Source organism: Theropithecus gelada, chromosome 5 (assembly GCF_003255815.1).
Source record: "Theropithecus gelada isolate Dixy chromosome 5, Tgel_1.0, whole genome shotgun sequence".
Lineage (NCBI taxonomy): Eukaryota > Metazoa > Chordata > Mammalia > Primates > Cercopithecidae > Theropithecus > Theropithecus gelada.
Genome location: NC_037672.1, coordinates 37,002,329 through 37,024,808, shown reverse-complemented (window position 1 = coordinate 37,024,808; position 22,480 = coordinate 37,002,329). Strand labels below are relative to the sequence as shown.

Here is a 22,480-nt window from a genome sequence, read left to right as displayed (position 1 = left end):
TCCAGGCCCAACACAGAAAATCAAGTGTAATCCAGATGATTGACCCAGAAAATCTGCAATCCAGAAGATTACGAGTGTGGGTGAGGGCGTAGAGGAACTGGAGTCCTTGGGCACTGTTGGAGGGAATGTGAAATGGCATGGCAGCTGCGGAACACAGTATGAGGGTTACTCACAGAACTACACTATGATCGATCCAACAATCCCACTTCTGGGTATACATCTGAAAGAACTGAAAGCAGGATCTTGAAGAGACATTTGCACACCCATGTTCATAGCTGCATTACTCACAATAGCCAAAAGGTGGAAGCAACCCAAATGTCAACAGATGAATGAAGAAAATGTGAAATATACACACAACAGAATATAACTCAAAAAAAAAAAAGAGAGAAATCCTGTCATATGCTACAGTGTGAATGAACCTTGAGGACATTATGCTAAGCGAAATAAACCAGAAATAAGAAGACAAATACCATACGACTCTACTTATATGAGTTATCTACAGTAGTGAAACTCAGAGAAACAGAAAGTACAATGGTGGCTGCCAGGGGCTGGGAGGGGGGGAAATAGGAGTTGTTTATTGGGCATAGAGTTTCAGTTTAACAAGATGAAAAATTCTGCAGATCCATTGCACCACAACGTGAATATACTTAACACTACTGATCTTTATACTTAAATATGGTTAAGATGGCAGTATTACGTTTATGTCTTTGTTACCACAATAATACAAAATTTAAAAATTTTTAAAAATCAATACTCTTAACTGTGACACTGCACTGAGTCTCCAGCCAATCAGGCCTTTCTGAAATTTACATGACCCCTTTTCCTCTCAAATGGCTAAAGGCCATTCACAGAAATATACATTATGATGGGAGTTATTAACCAGCACTGAGTTTCACTTTATTTCGCCTCATGACATACCAAGAAAACAAAAGGCCACAGGCCAAAATGAGGCAACAGAAAAAAACTCACGGGCTCCACATTTAAAACTCCGGCCACTCAGAAAATGTGGGCGGGCAGGAAAGAGTCATGATGTAAATGAAGCTCTGCGATTCCAAGGATATCCTCCCAAAGGTTATACCAATTCAAAACATGAAATCAGAACATTCCCAAGCCTTGTCTCTCTGCCATAAAGATGTGTGTGTATGTCTCTCTCGGTCTACATAGTTTTCTGAGGGCTTGCACTCGTGCCTAATTTAGGCCCAGGCTCTCATTCATTATGCAATACTGCCTCTGATGAAACAAGACAGTTTACTGCTAGCCCCATCTCACGAAGGAAGGAACAGGGGTGGGTAGCAGGCCCAAAGTTCCAGGGGAGGGATACTGCAGTGGCACCAGCAGCCCAGACCCGCCCAACCCCAGGGCTCCTAACCAGGCTGCTCTGCAGTCAGCCAACACTAGATGCTGACCCTAGACACTATTCCTAAATACAGTGTAAATCATGGCTCCTGAGGGTATCATGGTCTTTGAGCCTCAGTCTTCTCATCTGTAAAATGGAGCATTGGATTAAGAATCCCTTTTCTTTTTTGAGGTAGAGTCTCGCTCTGTCGCCCAGGCTGGAGTGCAGTGGCGCCATCTTGGCTCACTGCAAGCTCCACCTCCTGGGTTCATGCCATTCTCCTGCCTTAGCCTCCTGAGTAGCTGGGACTACAGGCGCCCGCCACCACGCCCAGCTAATTTTTTGTATTTTTAGTACAGACGGGGTTTCACTGTGTTAGCCAGGATGGTCTCAATCTCCTGACCTCGTGATCCGCCCGCCTCGGCCTCCCAAAGTGCTGGGATTACAGGCGTGAGCCACTGCGCCTGGCCAAGAATCCCTTTTCTAACATAAAAGGCTCCAAATAATCTATCAATAATATCAAGTAGAATTTATTGAGCTCCACAGACTCAGGGTATTATGAGAGATTTAAGCAAACAAAATAACCTTTTCACCCTGCCATCTGAGAGCCTACAGTCTCAGACAGAAATGACAGAGACACATATGCCGAGGACTACAGAGATAGAGCCACACCACTTCAGGAAGAGTAAAGCAGCAACGGCATGAGGCAGAAACACTTCTGCCCTACAGTGGGTAAGATAATGACAGATCACAACCAAAGCAGCTGTGGCAGTGGGCTGGAGTTTACACAAATATGGGCTGACCTAAGGCTAACTTATCTATTACAACTTCAAAAAACAGATTTTAATTGTATAGGACGAGTAATGGGAGAATATAACTTTGATGTCTTTTAAAGCATTAAATATCGAAAAAAAGATATAAAAATGATAGTATTTTAAATTTTTTATTAAATCCATTCCCAAACTATTCCTGAAACTATAAATATAACAAACTGAAACTTTACTTCTGCTAGATCTAGAGAAATGTAGACTCTCAACAAGCATTAGGCAACACAGTGCTTTGGGACACTTGGGAACTCTTTCCCAGGGTGGGTGGGGAGCAGGCAGGAAGTGACCATGGATGGCAAGGCTTCAGAGGCACCTACAGCTTCAGCTCCCACAGTAAGAGCAGGGACAGGAGGGCCAAGAACAAAAGAAACCCTTCAGACAATGATCACTGGATCTCTACCTTTGGCGGCCTGATTTCCGCAAATCAAGGGTTCTATGTTCTCAGCTCAAATCACTGGTCATGCCAAGTTGAGTAATTCCATGAAAGAAAAGGGGAAAAACTCCCAAACAATCATTTGTGGTTCCAGCCCACAAGAGAAAAGCAATTTTAAAACTGAGTCCATTTCCAATAAATCTGAATACTGGTTAGCATCATGATTCACAGTGGAAGTATGTCTCCATCTTAAACTTTGATGGGAAGGTGAGGTTTTCTAGAAAGACTGAATGTATTTCAAATGTTTCTCCCTTAATTAAAAATTAGGTTTCTTCTACCAAAAAAGTCACTACCTTACAAAATTGAAAGAAAAGGCAAAAATATCACCTATCACCACATCTTCTTGCCACTTCTGTAGAATATCAATGCCTTCTTTGTATTTTTTCTCCATGTGTATGATATTTCTTTACATAACATAATCTCAGTAGATACAATAATTTTTATAGAGAAAATGCCCATTTTTGGTAAATATTCCGAAATCATATACCCCTTTATATAACAGAAATCAAGCACCATCTATGACCCAAACCCTGTACCAGGCCACTGTCCTCACCAAGCTTAAACTAGGTTTTAGATATGAATCCCAAGTGTTTTCCATGGCTTGGCAAGATGTGGGCGATGCAGGAGTGTGTGAGGCCTCCCCATGGCCAGATCATGCTGAAGGTCCACGTAGGCACCTGGCAACAGCTCTTCAATCTCTCCTCTTACAGGGACACCTGGACTATCTTTGGTTGTGTAGCCAGCCACATGACAACTATTCTGCTGTAAGAATCCCAAATTCTTATTACAGGGTAAATATATTAATCAAACATTGATCCTGGCAGAGGGATCTTTGACAGAAAGTTAGCCAGCTATCTAAGCACTTGGGTAATAAGAAATTCATGCTACTCACTCATGCACAATTTCACCTACTTTTAGATAACCATTAACTGTTACAAAGCTAAGGACTCCCATTACTTTCACTGTCCTGGTTCTGCCTTCAGCTGACAAGCAATATAATTACCAAGAACACACCAACTTACGGTGGCCAGAAGCTATGCCCTCCCCTCCCAGCTCTGACCCTGCCCCACACCTCCCACGGCCCAGATAATGGCCTAGGGCAGGCGTGGTCAATCTTTTGGCTTCCCTGAGCCACAGCAGAAGAATTGTCTTGGGCCATACATAAAATACACTAACAATAGCCGATGAGCTGTAAAAAAAAAAAAAAAAAAAAAAAAAAACCAAAATGAAAAAAAAATATCATAATGTTTTAAGAAAGTTTACAAATGTATGTTGGGTTGCATTCAAAGCCACCCTGGGCTGGATGCCATCCACAGGCCGCAGGTTGGACAAGCTTGGCCCAGGGGTTCCCTGATACCACAGTGCTTCCACAATTTTCCCACCTCTCCCTGGGTAAGTGACCCAGAGCTGGGCCAATCACTTCTCCCTCTCGAAACCTGGAAGAAAACACAGATTGGCAGCCAGGTACTTGGGTACCCCTGAGGCTAGGAGGTCATACAGATCTGGGGTCTGGCATGACTGCATATAGTGACAACCAAGCTGGGTCAGCTGGTGAGCAGAATAAAGAGACCAAGAGGAAAAAAAATCACATGGCCCCAGAGAGACCCAGAGAGACGGCCTTGGTTCCCGACAACTTCCTAGTTCCCAGTCTTTACCCTTATCTTGCTGTTTAAAAGCCTCCTTTTGATTAAGCTAGTTTGAGTCATTTTTTGTTTCTTGCAAACTAAGCGATCATTGGCTGAGACAGGCTCACACGCATCTGCTTCCTGAGCGTTCCCAGAGCACCGCCTACAGGTAGGGGGCTAAGAAGCTGAAACCCGATTAAACAGGTGAGAAGGGAACACAATCAGGGAAAACAAACAGGTTGGTGATACTCAATTAGGTATGGCTTAATGGAAAGGGAAGGGAGTGAGATGAACAATCAAGATTCCAGTCCATTCTACCACTGACTGTATGACCTTGAGTGGACCCCTTTCCCCTAAAGCCCCTGTTTCTTCTTTTGCAAAACAAGGAATCTGGACACATGCCAGTCCCCACTTGCTTTCAGGATTCCTTGAAAGCACTGGACTCAATAGCTTTTACATATCCAGTAACATTAGTTTTAGGAGCAGTGTGGATTGTAGAAAATCTTGACTGCCTGAAGTTTACTTCTTCAGTCAGGAGACAATACAACACAAGCACCACCCTAAGGCTAATGGTGCCACATTTGTGGTTCTGAGTGACGGAGCTGGGGGGATTGGAGATCTCTGAGTTCACCACCTTGAGCAGCGTGTCCAAGAGAACTTTCTGGGATAAGGGAATGTTCTAGAGCTCTGCTCTCAATATGGTAGCCACTCTCACAATATTGTTGAATGTTCTTGAGCTCTGCTTACAATATGGTAGCCACAAGTGGCTCTTGAAATGAGGCTAATGTGAGGGGCTACACTTTTATTATGTTTAAATATAACTAGTTTGTATTTAAGTTTAAACAGTGATATGTGGCTGTTGGTTACCATACAGGACAGCACAGATGCAGAGGTTGAGATAAATAACCCCAAGACACAGTGAGAAGCTCTCCATCAGGGGCCTACACAAAGCCATAAAACATCAGACACAGAGAGGCTAACTATGCCTGAAGGGTAAGGAGAAGAAATGGTGACATCCAAGTGGCCTGAGAGGATGAGGAAAAGTTTGTCACTGTTAATGCACTGTGGGTTTAGTGTGGAGGGGAGAAAACGAGCAGGAGGAGTGTTCTGGGCAAAAGGAAATGATCTATGCAAAGTCATGGCTGCCTGAAGAAATAAAAGCTACCAGGGAATGCTAGAACATTCCATACAGGCAGAATCACTATCCTCCCTGCCTCTGGTGGCTGCACATGACCAGCCAGGTAACTCGGTTTCAGATAATGAGACACAAATGGAAGTTCACTAGGGACTCCTGGGACAGTTTTGCTCTCTGGATATAGTGGGGTCACCCTTTCCCCCTTGATGCTTCCTGCTTTGTTCTGCTTGGAACTGGAGGGGAAGCCAAAGGCGGAGGAATCCAAGAGGAGGAAGCAGAAGAACAGAAGCAGCCAAGCTCGAGGGTGTCACCACGGCACCCAGGGGCCAGCTCTGCTCTATCATCATCTGGACTTCTCATCAGGTGAGAACAACCCCTCACTGGTACATCAGTGTATGGGCAGGCAGACACAATCTCTAAATGATGTGAATTTTGGTACCTGGAGGTGAAAGCCTGGAAAACGTAAAAACGGCAGGACAGAGAAACCTGAGCAATGGGAGGTGAGGAGGGCCATACCTGCCACCCACAAGTGAATGGCAACTCGGTGACTTTTCGTAGTCCAAGAACATCTGGTCTAACTGTATGCAGCCTGCTGTACACTGGGACATGCACCATGCATGGCTGAGCCTTCAGTGTTAGGGGAAAAGGAAGAGAAGTATCAGAACGTGGTCCATATTGGCTTCTCTGAGGGAGAATGATGAACTGAAACTTCTCTGGCAAGCAGTGCCAGGAAGAAACACCACTTTGTCAGGAAAGGTATCCCCGCTGATGGTCTCCAGTCTACAACCTGCAATCTGAATCCTTGGCAGGCTGAAGAAACCAACAGCTTCTGATTTGTCTCCCACCCCTCCCATACTGCCTTGTCTGCAAGAGAAAAGGCTGAAGGAGGAGGAAAGCCTTCCCCTGGCAACTGTCTGAGGAACACGCTGCTGCAAAATAAAATCCTAAAAACCACACCAGCTGTGTACACCCGTAACTTCTCATCACCAGAACTGCTCTTCACCAAACATTCTCCAGCAAAAGCACCTGAACAGGAAGCAAACCATAATAACTTCAACTTTCCGTGAAAAACCTCTCATTCTCTGAAGTATAAAATTCATAGTTTGGTACTAGAAATCACTTTCAGAATTATAAAAGACCATAATTACCACGCTCCTACTTTGGTAAATAACGTTTAAAATCTTGGCCAGGAGCGGTGGCTCACACCTGTAATCCCAGCACTTTGGGAGGCCGAGGTGGGCAGATTACAAAGTCAAGAGATAGGGACCATCCTGGTTAACATTGTGAAAACCCATCTCTACTAAAAATACAAAAATTAGCTAGGCATGATGGTGTGTACCTGTAATCTCAGCTACTCGCGAGGCTGAGGCAGGAGAATCGCTTGAACCCAGGAGGTGAAGGTTGCAGTGAGCAGAAATTGTGCCACTGCACTCCATCCTGACAACAGAGCGAGGCTCCATCAGAAAAAAAAAAAAAAAAAAAAATCTTGTTAGTACTCATGCTGCAAATATTTTCATTTACATAGAAGTGATAAAACAAATTCACTTGGAAAAAGTTCATTCAGAAGCAGTTTAAAGCATCCTTTGGCTTTATCTCAGGATCTCGCAAAGTCCAGAGCTCCCTGAATATGCCATCACTCTAACCCCAGAGCCCCCAGCTCCCCTCCAGGGAGGCATGCATAGCTTTGCCACCTCCAGGAGATGTCCACTCTTTCACTCAAATACATGGAGGCCTGGCGCAGTGGCACAACCTGTAATCCCTTGGGAGGCTGAAGCAAGAGGATTGCTTTAGTCCAGGAGTTCAAGACCAGCCTGGGCAACATGGTGAGAACTCGTCTCTACAAAAACTGTAAAAATTTAGCAGGGCGCAGTGATGCGCACCTGTGGTCCCAGACCCTTAGGAGGCTGAGGCAGGGGATTGCTTGAGCCCGAGAGGTCGAGGCTGCAGTGAGCTATAATTGTGCTACTTACTGTACTCCAACCAGGGAGCAAGACCCTGTTACAAACAAACAAACACATAAATATAAATAACAAAAACCACTCAACTAAGAAATCTAATTCTGCTAAAAAAAAAAAAAAGTTGCTAATAATGCCCCAAATGTATGCTTTATTAACAAGAGTTAACATTTAATTCTAGAGTATTTCCAACATAAGATACATTCCTTCACGCTAACCCAGCCCATCACTGTACAAGCACTAATTTCAGCGAGCAAACCCATCAAAACTCTTGATAATTTATTCGTAAAACTGTCAACGGTTCATTACTGCGATTAAGAGACTAGATTTAGAGCTAAATAGATTGATATGAATCCTGGCTACGTGAACCAAGAGCTGCATGAGACATAACCATGTCATTCAATCTTTCTGTCCTCATCTCTTAAAAGATGGGCAGTAAGGCCAGACATGGTGACTCACGTCTATAATCCCAGCACTTTGGGAGGCCGAAGCGGGCATATCACCTGAGGTCAGGAGTTTGAGACCAGCCTGTCCAATATTGTGAAACCCTGTCTCTACTAAGAAAGATACAAAAAATTAGCCAGGTGTGCTGGCAGGCACCTGTAATCCCAGCTACTAAGGAGGCTGAAGCATGAGAATCACTTGAACCTGGGAGGTTGAGGTTGCAGTGGCACCAGGATCGTGCCACTGCACTCCAGCCTGGGGGATAGAGGGAGTCTCTGTCTCAAAAAAAAAAAAAAAAAAAAAAAAAAAAAAAAAAGTGGTAATACCTATGGGAATCATTTACTTGTGTAAAAGTGAAAACACAAAATGCTTAATACATGATAAAGATCATTACAATGACTATTATTAATATGTGATTTGCTTCATTGCAAAGAAAATAAGCTTTGTTGGCTGTTTCATCCTCTGCCATAGAACACATTTCTAATTTTCAATGTGTTATTTTCCTATTTCCCCTAACAATCACTCAGGACATTTTTGGAACTTTTATCAGAATAGGAGGTCCCCATGATTATCAGCTGCTGTGGCTTGAGGGCTCTACCCAAGAGAATTCATCTCCAGAATCCAACATTTGGGGGCGTGACCCGACAACTGGTATTTCTACAAGTCCTCCAGGGAATTCTGGGGCATAGTTTGCAAATGGCTGGCAGAAATGTAGCTATGGGCCAGGTGCAGTGGCTCACACCTATAATCCCTACACTTGGGGAGGCCAACGCGGGCGGATCACTTCAGACCAGGAGTTCAAGACCAGCCTGGTCAACATGGCAAAACTCCCATCTCTATTAAAAAATAAAAATTAAAAAAAAACTAGCCAGGTGTGGTGGTGGATGCCTATAATCCCAGCTACTAAGGAAGCTGAGGCAGGAGAATCGCTTGAACTCAGGAGGCAGAGGTTGCAGTGAGCAGAGATGGTGCCCCTGCACTCAAGCCTGGGTGACAGAGCAAGACTCCATCTCAAAGAAAAAAGAAAAACAAAGAAATGCAGGCTGGGCACGGTGGCTCATGTCTGTATTCCCAGCACTTTGGGAGGCCGAGGAGGATGAATCGTGAGGTCAGGAGATCAAGACCATCCTGGTCAACATGGTGAAACCCTGTCTCTACTAAAAACACAAAAAAATTAGCCTAGTGTGACAGTGCATGCCTGTAGTCCCAGCTACTTGGGAGGCTAAGGCAGAAGAATTGCTTGAACCTGGGAAGCGGAGGTTGCAGTGAGCCGAGATTTGCGCCACTGCACTCCAGCCTGGGCGGCACAGCGAGACTCCGTCTCAAAAAAAAAAAAAAAGGAAATGTAGCTCTGTGTGAATGCCACCAACCTGTGGCCCTCTGGCTGCCTCCTAGCTGCACGGTCCCTGATGGAGGCACCCTGGAGACTTGGCTTCCCCCAGCCTTCCCACATACCCGTGAGGGCAGCGCCAGAACCCAGGGCATCCTCCCTTTCAGCCTGGGCAGAAGAAAGGCAAACACAGCAGTCTGCAGGAAAGCCTGGGGCCAGCAGGACCAGACCCTTCCCACCCCGGCTGGTTTAACCATCCCAGTGGGTAGAATCACAGGTGAGGTTCCCCTGGAGGAGGAGGTTCCACACTAGCTCACACGTAAAGGCCCTCCTTAACATTCAACCACACAAAAACACATACATCAACGTTCACAGTGGTATTATTCATAACAGCCAAAAGGTGAAAACAATCTAAATGCCTCTCAACTGGTAAATGGATAAACCATATGTGATGTCTCCATACAATGGAATATTAATGTCATTTTAAAAGAATGAATTACTGGTATGTATTATGACATAATGAATTTTGAAAACATTATGTCTAATCAAAGATGCCAGACACAAAAGACCACATATTACATGACTTCACTTAGATGAATGTGTTCAGAATAGGCAAATCTATAGAGACAGAAAGTAGATCGGGGCTGTCTATGGTTAGCGGTGGATGGCAGTAGATTGGCAAGTGACAACTACAGGTTTTTATCTAGGGGGACAAAAAAATGTTTCAAAATTAGATTGCGGTGGGTCGGGCTCACACCTTTAATCCCAACACTTTGGGAGGCTGAGGCAGGTGGATCACTTGAGGCCAGGAGCTGGAGACCAGTCTGGTCAACTTGGTGAAACCCTGTCTCTTGTAAACATATAAAAATTAGCCAGGTGTGGTGGGGCATGCCTGTAATGCCAGCTACTCGGGTCGCTGAGGCATGAGAATCACTCGAACCCAGGAGGCGGAGGTTGCAACGAGCCAAGATCGCACCACTGCACTCTAGTCTGGGTGACACAGAAAGACTCCATCTCAAAAAAAAAAAAAAAAAAAATTGATTGTGGTATGGTCGCACAACTCTGTGGATATACCAAAAAACAACCTCACAACATTGAATTGTACATTTTAAATGAATGACCTGTATAGGATGTGAATTATATCTCAATAAAGCTGTTTTTTTAAACAAAACAAACCTATCCTTCTAAAAAACGCCCTACTCAGAGCTGATCCAACCCTTCCTTCCCTTGTGGGGATGTCTGTTTACTGAAGCAGGCAGTAGGATATACAGAGGACCAGGGACCAGGATGAGGTAAACAGGCACCCAGGGTATAATCCTTAGGAGACACTCACTCTCAAGGTCCTGGAAGTTCAGGATCCACACCTGCCAGGCCCTGAAAGGGAGTGCCTCCTTACATTTTGTACCCTGGACACCTGCTGGCCTCACACTAGTCCCAGCCCTGATTTTGGGGCTGCTCATGTTCAGGTATGTCCACAAATTCTATCCCCTTGGAAATATTTTCAAACTACTTGTCATTCACTTGCTTTAAACTCTTCAATGGCACCCTGGTACAGATTAAAGTTCAAAGGGTAACAGATCAAGATCACCCCCTTTGGACATTCTCCTGCAGGTACACAGGCACACACTCTAGAGTTAGGGCAGCCCTAAGGAGGAATTTGCTGTCAGGTACTGCAGCATCGTCATGGGTCAGCTGGGATCCGGACAGGAGGGCAAGGATTCAAATCCAGGCCATCTGACTCTAGCATCTCAGCATCCAAGCCCTCAGCCCTCTGCCCCTCAGCCCTCCTACCAAGCAGCAGTGGCTCAGGTGCTATCTTGTGTCACCAATAACCTTAGCTCCAGCCCCCACACAGTGTTATGGACTGGTTGTTTAAATGCCAGCGATTCACCAGGAAGAGTTCAGTCAATGTTAACTCAAAACTGTTAACAGGCACAAAAATAGCAAGTCTAGGTAAAATCTTGCCATTCACTGTGACTTCCTTGACTTTTGAAATGACAAGCCAAGAAGCACAATGGGGTGTGGGGGTGGCACGGGGAGCGGGGGGAGATGGGGAGGTGATCAAGTATCTTTAACCATAGAAATCCATGAACAATCAGATTCTTGGCTTGCAATATTTTATCTTGAACCTGGTCTTTGTTCACCACAGAAAAGCGAAGTTATACAGAAAGTAAATTAAGAACAATCTTAAAAATCCACGTCTCTGCCAACTGAAGACAATTTTTTTCTTCCTTATTTTTCCCATGCCCTAAAACCCCGTAGAAAAAGAACAGCTCTCCATTTGAGTAAGTTGCAAATGACCGAGGAATATAAATATTGTAACAAGATCAAAAACAAAAACACGGAAAAAAAAAAAAAAAAAAGGCAAGCACACTTTTCCGGGATTGGAAAGAAACAAGGGCAATCAAGATATGGGGAGCAACACTCCCACCACGTGGTGACGGTTTCTCAAGTCACTCTCCGAGGTCTGAATTGAGGTCAACCCTCTCAACGTGGCAGCAATCAGAATCCTGAGGAGTCTAAAAAGAAAGAATTCAGGCCCAGGCCCCATCCCCACACTCACTGACAGTGAGGGAGACAGCCAGGAGGGCATGTCTGGCCCGTGTTTTAAAGAATCTCCCCAGGTGTTTTTGGTGCACAGATGTCACTATGCTTGTATTTTCCAGCAAAGTTTCACCTGCAGTTATTCCACTTATATCATCCACTAAAATTTCCTGCTGGTATGTAAATTATTGAAAACTATATACGACACATATAAATCATCATGTTTCAAATGAGTTCCTAAGTTTTTCACAATAATATAAACTGGTCATCATAAAGATTCAGATTATATACTTCAGTTTAGGCATTACTGTTTATTACTGCTTACATCTCAATTGATAGCTAATATCTAATCCACTAAACTTAATGTTATTATAAATTAGGCATATTGACACAGCTACACCCACAAGACAAAGAAACCTTTGAACTTAAGTCTCACTGGACTCTTTTCTTATACAATGGGTTTCAAATCAATAAATCATTCTTATCTATACTAGGTTTTTGGTTTTTTTTAACAACACATGTAAAGTCTGAAAGCTTCTATTGTTGGTGAAATGCACAGTGTAATCTGAAATGCTTAAAGGAAAAGTATAAGACTAAATTTAATATTGTTCCCTGGCACCTAGAGGTAAATAAAATGATTCTTCCCCATTTCAAAGTTGGGAGTTGCCTTAAAAATTGTTTCTTAATAACAAAGGATTATCTTTTGCATAATACACTCAGAGAAAATTATGGAGATTATGTACTACCAGATACCTAATCAGACATTGACTTTCAGCATTTTTGTTTTTTTGGTAGGCTTGACAATTAGGTTAGAGCCCACGGCTGAGAAAACAAACACCCACACTGTGTCTCCCGTGCTCCATAAGAGATAAGGCCTCGCTTCTCGGAAAACGAAAGGGCAGGAAAGACGCAAAGTGCCATACATTTGGGTTCACCTGGCACACGGTCAAATGTTTCTTTAAACCTTACCATGTTTTTAATCACTGCCTGTTCCCCATCACACTCTTTGCTTCTTCAGATGGCACAAGTCTTCTCAAAAAAATATCCCTGATGACTCAGACTTATTTGAGACTTGAGATACTTGAGAGACTCCTGGACCCCATCGCTAGAGACCCAGGGCAGCCTCACAGAAAGGCCTAACCTAGGACACATCAAAAATCTGGACTGGATTTCCCATGGTTGTTTATCCTAAGCCCTGCCTCCTCACAGTGGACCCAAAACATCAGCCTCGCTGGGGAGCTTGTGAGAACTTCAGAACCCACCCTGACCTACTGCAACAGAGTCTGTCTTTTAACAGGATTTCCAGAGGACTCCAAGCACATGGTGTTTGTAAAACACTGCTCTAAACCATGATCTAAAGAAAGCCGCTTAATCAACAGCTGTGTTCGGGTCTTCATCTGACGGATGAGAGTGCCTCTATCTGCCTTACCTTCAGTACAGGCCAACGATGGGGATTCACAGTGAGGTTCTGAAAATGAGAGAATGCTGTCACACAGACATAAGTATCCTCAGAGGAGCAAATACGTCTCTCTCATGAACAGACACTTCTCAAAAGAAGACATTCATACAGCTTGGCCGTGCACAGTGGCTCACGCCTGTAATTCCAGCACTTTGGGAGGCCGAGGCGGGCGGATCACGAGGTCAGGAGATCGAGATCATTCTGGCTAACACAGGTGAAACCCCGTCTCTACTAAAAACATAAAAAAATTAGCTGGGTGTGGTGGCGGGCACCTGTAGTCCCAGCTACTCGGGAGGCTGAGGCAGGAGAATGGTGTAAGCCAGGGAGGCGGAGCTTGCAGTGAGCCAAGGTCGCGCCACTGCACTCCAGCCTGGGCAACAGAGCTAGACTCTGTCTCAAAAAAAAAAAAAAGAAAAGAAAAAAAAGAAGACGACATTCACACAGCCAACAAACATGAAAAAAAATTCAACATCACTGATCATTACAGAAATGCAAATCAAAACCACAATGAGATACCATGTCACAACAGTCAGAATGGCAATTATTAAAAAGTCAAGAAACAGATGCTGGTGAGGTTGCAGAGAAATAAGAATGCTTTTACACTGTTGTTGGGAATGTAAATTAGTTCAAACATTGTGGAAGATGGTATAGCAATTCCCCCAAAGACCTAGAACTAGAAATACCATTTGACCCAGCAACCCCATTCCTGGGTATATACCCAAAGGAATATAAATCATTCTGTTACAAAGATACATACATGCGTATGTTCATTGCAGCACTATTCACAACAGCAAAGACATGGAATCAACCCAAATGCCCATCAATGATAGACTGGATAAAGAAAAAGTGGTACATACACAACATGGAATACTATGCAGCCATAAAAATGAATGAGATCATGTCCTTTGCAGGGACATGGATGGAGCTGAAAGCCGTTATCCTCAGCAAACTAATGCAGGAACAGAAAACCAAACACTGCATGTTTCGCTCATAGGTGGGAGCTGAACCAAGAGAACACGAGGACACAGGAAAGGGAATAACAAATACTGGAGCCTGTTTGGGGGCGGCGGGGAGCAGGGAGAGCATTAGGAAAAATAACTAATGCATGCTGGACTTAATACCTACGTGATGGGTTGACAGGTGCAGCAAACCACCATGGCACATATTTACCTATGTAACAAACCTGCACATCCTGCACATGTACCCTGGAACTAAAAATAAAAAGAAAAAATTCAAATAAAAAAAAATATGTCTGCCCTTAGGTACGCTCTACAAATGCTATCTTAAACACACCCAACCTGCAGCAGCTTTGCTAACACCACCCTCTGCCTAGTGTATAGTTACCAAGAGTGAATGGTCCTTCCACATACTCAGCGTCATACAAGGCGTTCACCCTAAAAACCCATAGCACCAAGAAGAGAGAATGCACTTTCTGTAGTTTCTGGGGCAGCCAGAAGTGACCACCACAAACCTAAAGCATCACTGAAGCCATTTGCTTTACATTTAAACAGGTAGCTTTCAGGATTCTATTTCAAGATCTATTTTTATCACAAAAACATTTGCCTTGCCAAGTCTTCAAGTAAAAATCACTGATTTCCTATTTATCATCCAGTTTCCCTTCAATGTAGTACCTGCTGCACACCTGACCTACTTACTATCCGAGAAGCAGGGACCCTCCGAGGTTCAGGATTAAAACCAGCCCTCTTAGACTTTGCTAACTTAAAGCTGTAATTCTTACAAGAGACCAACTGGTCACTGTTGAATTTAAAAAGAAAAAAAAAAATAGTCTGGGATTTGGGAATATTTGCCCTGGAGCTACCAGACATATGCAAGTAAATTTCTAAATATAAATTAACTTCCTACCTACCTCAGATAGGTTTCCAAAATACAAAATTCAGATGCTTGCAACTTAATTATTTCATGGGGATTTTGTCTATAGAAAACAGTCACATATCCCTGAGTAAACAAGAGGCAGACTAATTTTGTTTGAGACAAGTTTGTCCATTACACTATTAGAGATGAGGCTATCCACGTCTATCCACTGTGCCTGACTTTGTATTTTCTTCTCTCTTTACACTATATTTAGTTGGAGACACACTCCTTACTCACTTAACACCCTTCTCTGCAGGTTTTTTATTTTAGCCCACCTATTAAAAATAATAATCTCCAAATTACTGAAAATTTCTATTTTTCCTTTGCTAGTAACATTATCACTATTGCAAACACCATGGTTTTTATATTACCGTTGGTTCGTTTTACTAGTATCTTCCAAGTGGGATGACCTGGATGGAACTGTATACACATCCCTGCCTCACTTTTTCACCTGGAAGAAAGGTTGTAAGACTTCCTGTCCAATTGAAGTTTGCACTGCCAGAATATAAATGTAAAACAGGCAGTCATTTTGAGTACCTGAAATAGGTGTTAAAAGGTACTGTTAAGATCTATTTCTCACAAGCACACTTGTGTGTCTCCCATGCCAAAGTCAGAGTGGGAATGCAGTGAGTCCAGCGGCTGCAGGCTCAGCTGCCCATGGCTCAGCCACCCAGGCAAAGCAGGAACAGAGTCTTGTGCACGCTCAGCTGGAGACAGTTTGCACAAAGCAGGGACCTCTGGGGAAAGAAACCTCAGAGCTCTAAACTGTTTTTGGATGTGATGTCTCTCAGCTGGAGGGAACATATGGAGACCTGCTGGCGTGGGTCAAAGTGGTCACAGACCACAGTGGAGGGTTCTGGCATTGTACACCCTAAGGATGGGGAACAGACAGTGGCAGAGGACAAAGATGCCTGATTTGTCCTCTCAGACAGAAATCAGTTGCCATCCACACTCCAGTGCCAATGCTAACTATTAGGGAGGCGGTCAGGGTGGGAGGGGGCGGGGGAGATTGACAGAAGTCAAGTCCGTACATTAAAATGCCCAGAAACATGTTTTCCATTCAGTGTTGGTGCCTGCCCAACAGGCAGACATGCGGCTACACTGAGAGTCCACACCCAACACAGATGCCTACAGGGAGCTTCCTGTAGGAAGAGGGAAGCACAGGCAGGACCACCTCCAGAGGGTCCCGCAGGGTCCTACATCTCTGGCTGCAGCCCAATGCTGTGTGCGGTTCAGAGCACGAGCTTTGGAGCTCAGACCCATGAGCTCAGGTCCTGCCTCTGGTTCCCACTAACTCCCTGGTTTGGGGAAGGTGATTTAAGCCACTCCCAGCCTCCACTCACCCACCTGTAAAATGGGTTTCATAAAAATGTCGACGTTCATAAAGTTGACTAATTAAAGGAAGTAATTCGTGTAAAGCACTTAGCAGAGTATAAAAAGAGCATAATATGTGGCTATTACTATACTAATTCTTCCTTAATAATCCTTTTCTTCTCTCGTTTTCCCTTTGCATACACAGAACACTTAAACAATGTTATCCAGAAATTCAGCCAGCACCTCTTGGTTCCGAGAAGAGATAAGAAATAATATGTGCCTATAGAGACGGAGGAGGCATGAGAAGGGAGCTGAAAAATCACAAATCACTAAGTTTGCAAGAATCTGAGCCACTGACTTGCCTGCCTTTAGCAGTCATCAAGCCTGCAGGAGCTGCCGGAGATGGGTGACGAAGATGAACCTGTGAACATGTGTTAGGGGGAGAGAGGTGCTATGGGAGAGTCACGATACAAGGGAAGGGGAGGAAGGGAACTACGGGGATACTGAGGAAGAGCATTCTAGGCAGAGGGAATGGCCTGTGCAAGGGCTCAGGTCGGGCATGAGGGTGAGTTCAAGGATGGCATGGCACAAGACAGAGGGCCTGGTGGGACCCTGCATCAGAGGAAAGGTGGACATGGATGGTGATCTCTGCCTAGCACTGACAGGGGTCTCCAGGACATCTTCTTGCAGGAGATTGGGTGGTGGGGCACAGGACGGTGAGGAGCTGAATTGTTTGGGGTCTGATGAATCAGGGGTGATTATGGCCTAGGAACAGGAGGAGCAGCACCTATGCCAGGCTCTGTCCTGTTTGGTACTTTTAGCCATTACTTAAAGGCACAAAGGCCATGTTTATCCACTTGACAGGCAAATGTATACAACTTACTGGTCACCAGAATCAAGACTCAAAGAATCACGAAAGGACTGCTCAAAACTGATTAATACTTTATAGGTACCGACTATTTGAGGAAAAAAAGCTTCTCAAGTATAGACATTACTCCCCCCCGCACCAAGAGATAGCGTCTCACTCTGTCACCCAGGCTGGAGTGCAGGGGTGTGATCACAGCTCACTGTAACTGCAAACTCCTGGGCTCAAGTAATCCTCCTGCCTCAGTCTCCCAAGTAGCTAGGACTACAGCTTCACAACACCATGCTCAGCTAGTTTTTATTTTTTGTAGAGACAGGGTCTCACTATGTCGCCAAGGGTGGCCTCAAACTCCTGGCCTCCAGGGATCCTCCTGCCTTGGCCTCCCAAAGCACTGAGATTACAGGCATGGGCCACCGTGCCAAGCCAGGAATCAATCCAAATTTAAATAATCGTTCATATCCCAAAGGACAAGATACAATAAGAGCCGAGAAAGTGAGTTAATCACTTAAAGCAGAAACAGATTAAGGTCAATCTGCATTAACACAGCAGTGGCAGGTCAATGGAAGGAGCAACACACTGCCAGAGCCAGAGGCCAAGTGAACACCAAGTTCAACTCAGGACTCCACGAGGGGCAGAGGTCTTCGGAGGACAGGACTTGGACCAGGGGTTCCCCAACAGTGACGAGGGCAATTCCCCTGGAGAAGAGAGCTAAAGGAGCAGCAGCTTCCATGGTCCTCCGTCACCTGAAGGGCAGGAAACAGACGCAAACACATTCTGTGTGGCTTCACAGATCAGAGAAGTAGTCAGGAATGAGAGGACAGGGAGGCAGGATGCAGCTCAGTCTATGGATGCTCGTTTAGAAACTTGTAACTGTTCTGCGATGGAGCAAGCAGTCATGCGTGGCCCCTAACACATCCTGGCCACTGCACAAAGCATTTCCAAGCAGAAATTTCCAAGTGACCACGCCCTGTGAGGTATGGCCACTGCAACACGGAGGCACTCTTTATTAAACACTGAAACTCGGGTTCCGGCACCCCTGTTCTACAGTTTCAGACATGAATCAGTTTCATTCCTCCTTCAGGGCCTCCCTCTGGTGGCTCTGGTTCCCACTGTCCCACTCCACACCCTCTAACAGGGTGCTACAGGACCTGAGAAGAAGAGCCCTTCTCTGCAGCAAGCAGGCCTCTCCACGGGGCAGGGGAAGAGAGAAGCAGCCATCCGGCTCAGGCTGGCAGCAAGAGAAATCAAACCCTGGCCAGGCTCAGCAAGTCCACCGAGGGGCCACCCATGGCAGGAATACTTTACAGGTACAAACCACTTGAGGGAAAAAAGGTGCTGGTGAGTGGCAGCTCCATGGTGCCTCCACATGGAAGGGCTGAGGCAAGAGAAGCAACGGGCCAGGCTCACCAGAGGGACCTCCACAGCATGGGAGGTGACATTACCCTGGAAATGTTCGCATCCCTGATTTTCTTTCCAGTACTATGCATTTTGAATGCTTTAAAAAAATGTACACTTTGGGAGGCCGAGGCGGGTGGATCAGAGGTCAGAAGATCGAGACCGTCCTGGCTAGCACGGTGAAACCCCGTCTCTACTAAAAATACAAATTAGCCGGGCGAGGTGGCGGGCGCCTGTAGTCCCAGCTACTCGGGAGGCTGAGGCAGGAGAATGGCGTGAACCGGGAGGCGGAGCTTGCAGTGAGCCGAGATCCCGCCACTGCACTCCAGCCTGGGCGACACAGCAAGATTCCATCCAAAAAAAAAAAAAAAAAAGTATCAGTAATGATAGCATGCTGCCTTGTCTCAATCAGTGTGGCAACAGACATAATTAATCCCAGGTTATAGGTGGTTAACTTTAGACAGCCTGTTCTGGTTCACAGCTCCTAAGGGGAAAAGCTGGGATTTGAATGCAGACTCCGAAGTCCACGCTTTGGTTACAGGGTAGCTAGTCAGACACGAGGAGGACAGGAGAGGGCCCCTCCCAGATACACACCAGCAATGTCAGGGGACCATCAGGTGATGGTCAAGCATTTGTTAACTGTTTCTCTAAAGTGAGAACTGGTCACAGCCGGCACCAGGGAGGGGCGGGCTCCCAGTAGATACAAAACACCTGAAACTGGTGAGTAGCAGCTTCCCAGTAAGATCTCGGGAGCTAGGCGAGTGGGCTCAAGCATGCGCATTAAGAGGCAAAATGGCAGAGTTTAACTGGTGCATAGCGCTCCTCTAGGAATGCTAGACTGGACAGGGAAGAACGCCTCAAGTAAGCACGCCTACGACTCCAGTAAACACCCTGCACATGCTCCCCCGCAACCCCCGAGTGCTAGCAGGCCACTGCACATGGGGACAGCCCACCTCAAGGGAGGAATCAGGGGAGAAAGAACGCAAGACCCTGGCAGTATGCCAACATATAAAACCCCAAGTCAAAAGACCAAATCACACACTTGATCTCTCAAGCTGCCCACCTGACCATCTTCCAAGTGTACTTGACGTCCTTTCATTCCTGCTCTGATATTTTTAGTAAACTTTCACTCCTGCTCTAAAACCTGCCTCAGTCTCTCCTTTTGCCTTATGTCCTAGGAGGCCAGAAGTGAGGTTCCTGCAGACCTGTCCGGATTCACCGCTGTAACGCTGTGACCACTCTCAACATCAGAGCTCTGCGCCCGTTTATGGAGAGGTTACCCTAAATGAGCTCTAAATTCCTTCCCTAAGAAGTGTAGGGTAACCTCTAAACTCCCTCCCTAGTTACCTTTGTGACTGCCTCAGACCTGCCAATCCTGAAGAGGACAGCGCCCTGCTTTCTTACCAATATGATGGGGCTCCCAGGGTCCTCTGTCAGCTGGATGTTTGCTGCTCTTTTTTAAGGTTTCATTTCAGGTACGGGCCTTACCTTCGTATCTGCTGGAAGCATCGCACGCCTTCTGGGGGGTGGCTACTCGGAGGAATATCTGCTGCCTCCAGGAGTGCCTCCGGGTCTTCACAGGGGTCCCACCAGAATCCCCAAGATGGTTTGCTTTGGATTCAAAGTCCCTAAAATTATAAGATGATTGATTTATGACTAGTGGGGAGGAATTCACGAGATTTTGCTAGCTTAACAGTTTTTTTAAACAAAGCACTAAATTATCAACTACCTTTGTATAAACAATCACACAAGTTATATCAAGCTCACAGTGGGTCATCATTCCTAAAGAACTGCTTTCTTACAGAATTCTTTTCATAAAAAGAGAACGATTACATGCCCTTAAATGATTTCGATTGTAACAGAGATTAAGAAACATGTTCCACATATCATAGCTTCCAACTGGGCCTCTGTGGGTGCCACTTTGAAAAAGAGAAACTGCCTAAAGGGGGAAAAGCGGGGGCAATGCCAAGGGGCCCCATTCTGCTCTCCTCTGTACATGGGAATATCTGCTCAGCACAGGCCCATGTCTCCAAGGATTCCCACAAAAAATGAAACAAGTTGCAATTTAATTACACAGAACCAGCAAGGCAATAACTATGCAGTCAATTGATGATGATGATGTTTTAATGTGCATATTTTTTAAACTACAAAATATAGTTATCAATATATAAACACAATCTAATCATACATTTTTTTCCTATTCACAGGACAACCTGAGAAGACCCTTCTAATTTATATCTAAGTTGTGTACCTGTAACTAAGCAATCCCCTCAACTTACAGATTAGACGTCCTGAACAGATCAGACATCCTGATTTGAAACAGCCATATGCTCACTACCCAGAAACACTGGTCTCAGAGACTTGACGAAGATTTTCCTTAAGATAACACTTAAATAAACTAATCCTCAATCTCAAAACTGAAGAACAGGTTGGTTGCACATTTTTTAAAATGACATTCAGTAAGAAAAAAGTATAAGAAAGAAGATACAACAGATTTAGCTGAAATGATTTTTTAAATGACAAAACAGTAGTTAAAACACCTTGTATATCTAATGATATTCAACACTTAATAACACCCAGGGTTGATATATCTAAATTAAGCCCTACCTTTTGGTGTTCATAAAGTCAGAGGTGTTATTTTCATCTACAGGAGCCAGAAATTTTAGAAAATTTGGCACAGAGGAAGAAGAATGAAGTTTTTTCCGCAGGGCATTACGGTAGGAGATGCTAAGAGTTTGGTTGAAAAAAGAGTTTAGGATAAAGAAACATAAAAACACAAAGTATAAAATATAAGCTTCAAAATAAACATTTTTGTTCTAATGCTAAGAAAAGTAAACTAGATAAGAAAGTAAAAGTAGTTCACGAATGAGATTTAACTTTCATTTTCACCAACAAAATTTGATTTTAAATGATTGGGATAATTTTTTAAAAACGAAAACCAATCCATTTTCCAAATGACTCTTCCTTTCAAACTGGGAAAAATAATTCTCCTAAATCAATCAGGAAGTTTCTGATATAGCACAAATGGCAGTGTACATGATCAAACACAGATGTTAATCTGTGTGTGTGTGCATGTGTGTGTATACACATGCATGTTAAGTGTCCACTAGGGCAAGGAAATGTGAAAATAAGCATATAAAAAACAATTTGCAGCAGGGTACAGTGGCTCACACCTGTAATCCCAGCACTTTTGGGAGACTGAGGCAGGCGGATCACGAGGTCAGGAGGTCAAGACCAACCTGGTCCACATGGTGAAACCCCATCTCTACAAAAAAAAATAAAAATACTAGCTGGGCATGGTGGTGTGTGCCTGTAGTCCCAGCTCCTCGGGAGGCTGAGGCAGAAGAACTGCTTGAACCCACGAGGCAGAAGCCGCAGTGAGCCGAGATCACGCCACTGCACTCCAGCCTGGGGAACAGAGTGAGACCCTGTCTCAAAAACAAAAACAAACCCAAACACAAACCAATTTGCCATTAACATCTGTTTACATAATTTTAAGAAAAGTAATCAACAGTAAAATTAACTTGGTTCAAATGACAGCTGAAAATAAGACCAAATATAAACAAAGACACACAGACACACACACACACATACACACAAACACACACACAGTGGCTCTGCTTCCTGCATGGACATTCCCCCCATTCAGCACGTCCTCATCAGTGTGAACTCCCCAGGAAAACAGACAACACCAAACTTGCCACGTGAGTGAGCTCACCTCTTTGGCACAGCATTCCCACTTTGTTCTCCACTGGAATTATGTTTTAAGTACTTAAAAAAGTTTGGCGAGGAGGCGGAGGGGTTAAGACGAGGTGGAGGAGCAGGAGCTGAAGACTGACCTGGGCGGTGCTTAGACTCACCCACAGGTGAAGGATCCACACTAAACAGCAATCAGAGAAAGCACGGGGGGGTTAGCAGGAGAGGGGGCGCCGACAGGGACACGGAG

The 22,480-nt window shown here is 44.7% G+C and overlaps 1 protein-coding gene across 3 annotated transcripts in view; it reads right to left on the bottom strand.

Annotated features, from left to right (window-relative positions):
* Positions 1-22,480, bottom strand: part of TBC1D1 (TBC1 domain family member 1) — a 247,528-nt gene that overhangs the window by 64,490 nt on the left and 160,558 nt on the right. For 2 of the 3 annotated variants that reach the window (XM_025385040.1, XM_025385042.1), the window contains exons 12-14: positions 22,253-22,414; positions 21,142-21,261; positions 20,023-20,162 (exon numbers count right to left, since the gene is read on the bottom strand). In XM_025385040.1, coding sequence (XP_025240825.1) covers positions 20,023-20,162; positions 21,142-21,261; positions 22,253-22,414 — 422 coding nt within the window. The remainder of the gene's footprint in view (positions 1-20,022; positions 20,163-21,141; positions 21,262-22,252; positions 22,415-22,480) is intronic. The other variant, XM_025385041.1, reaches the window with a different exon arrangement.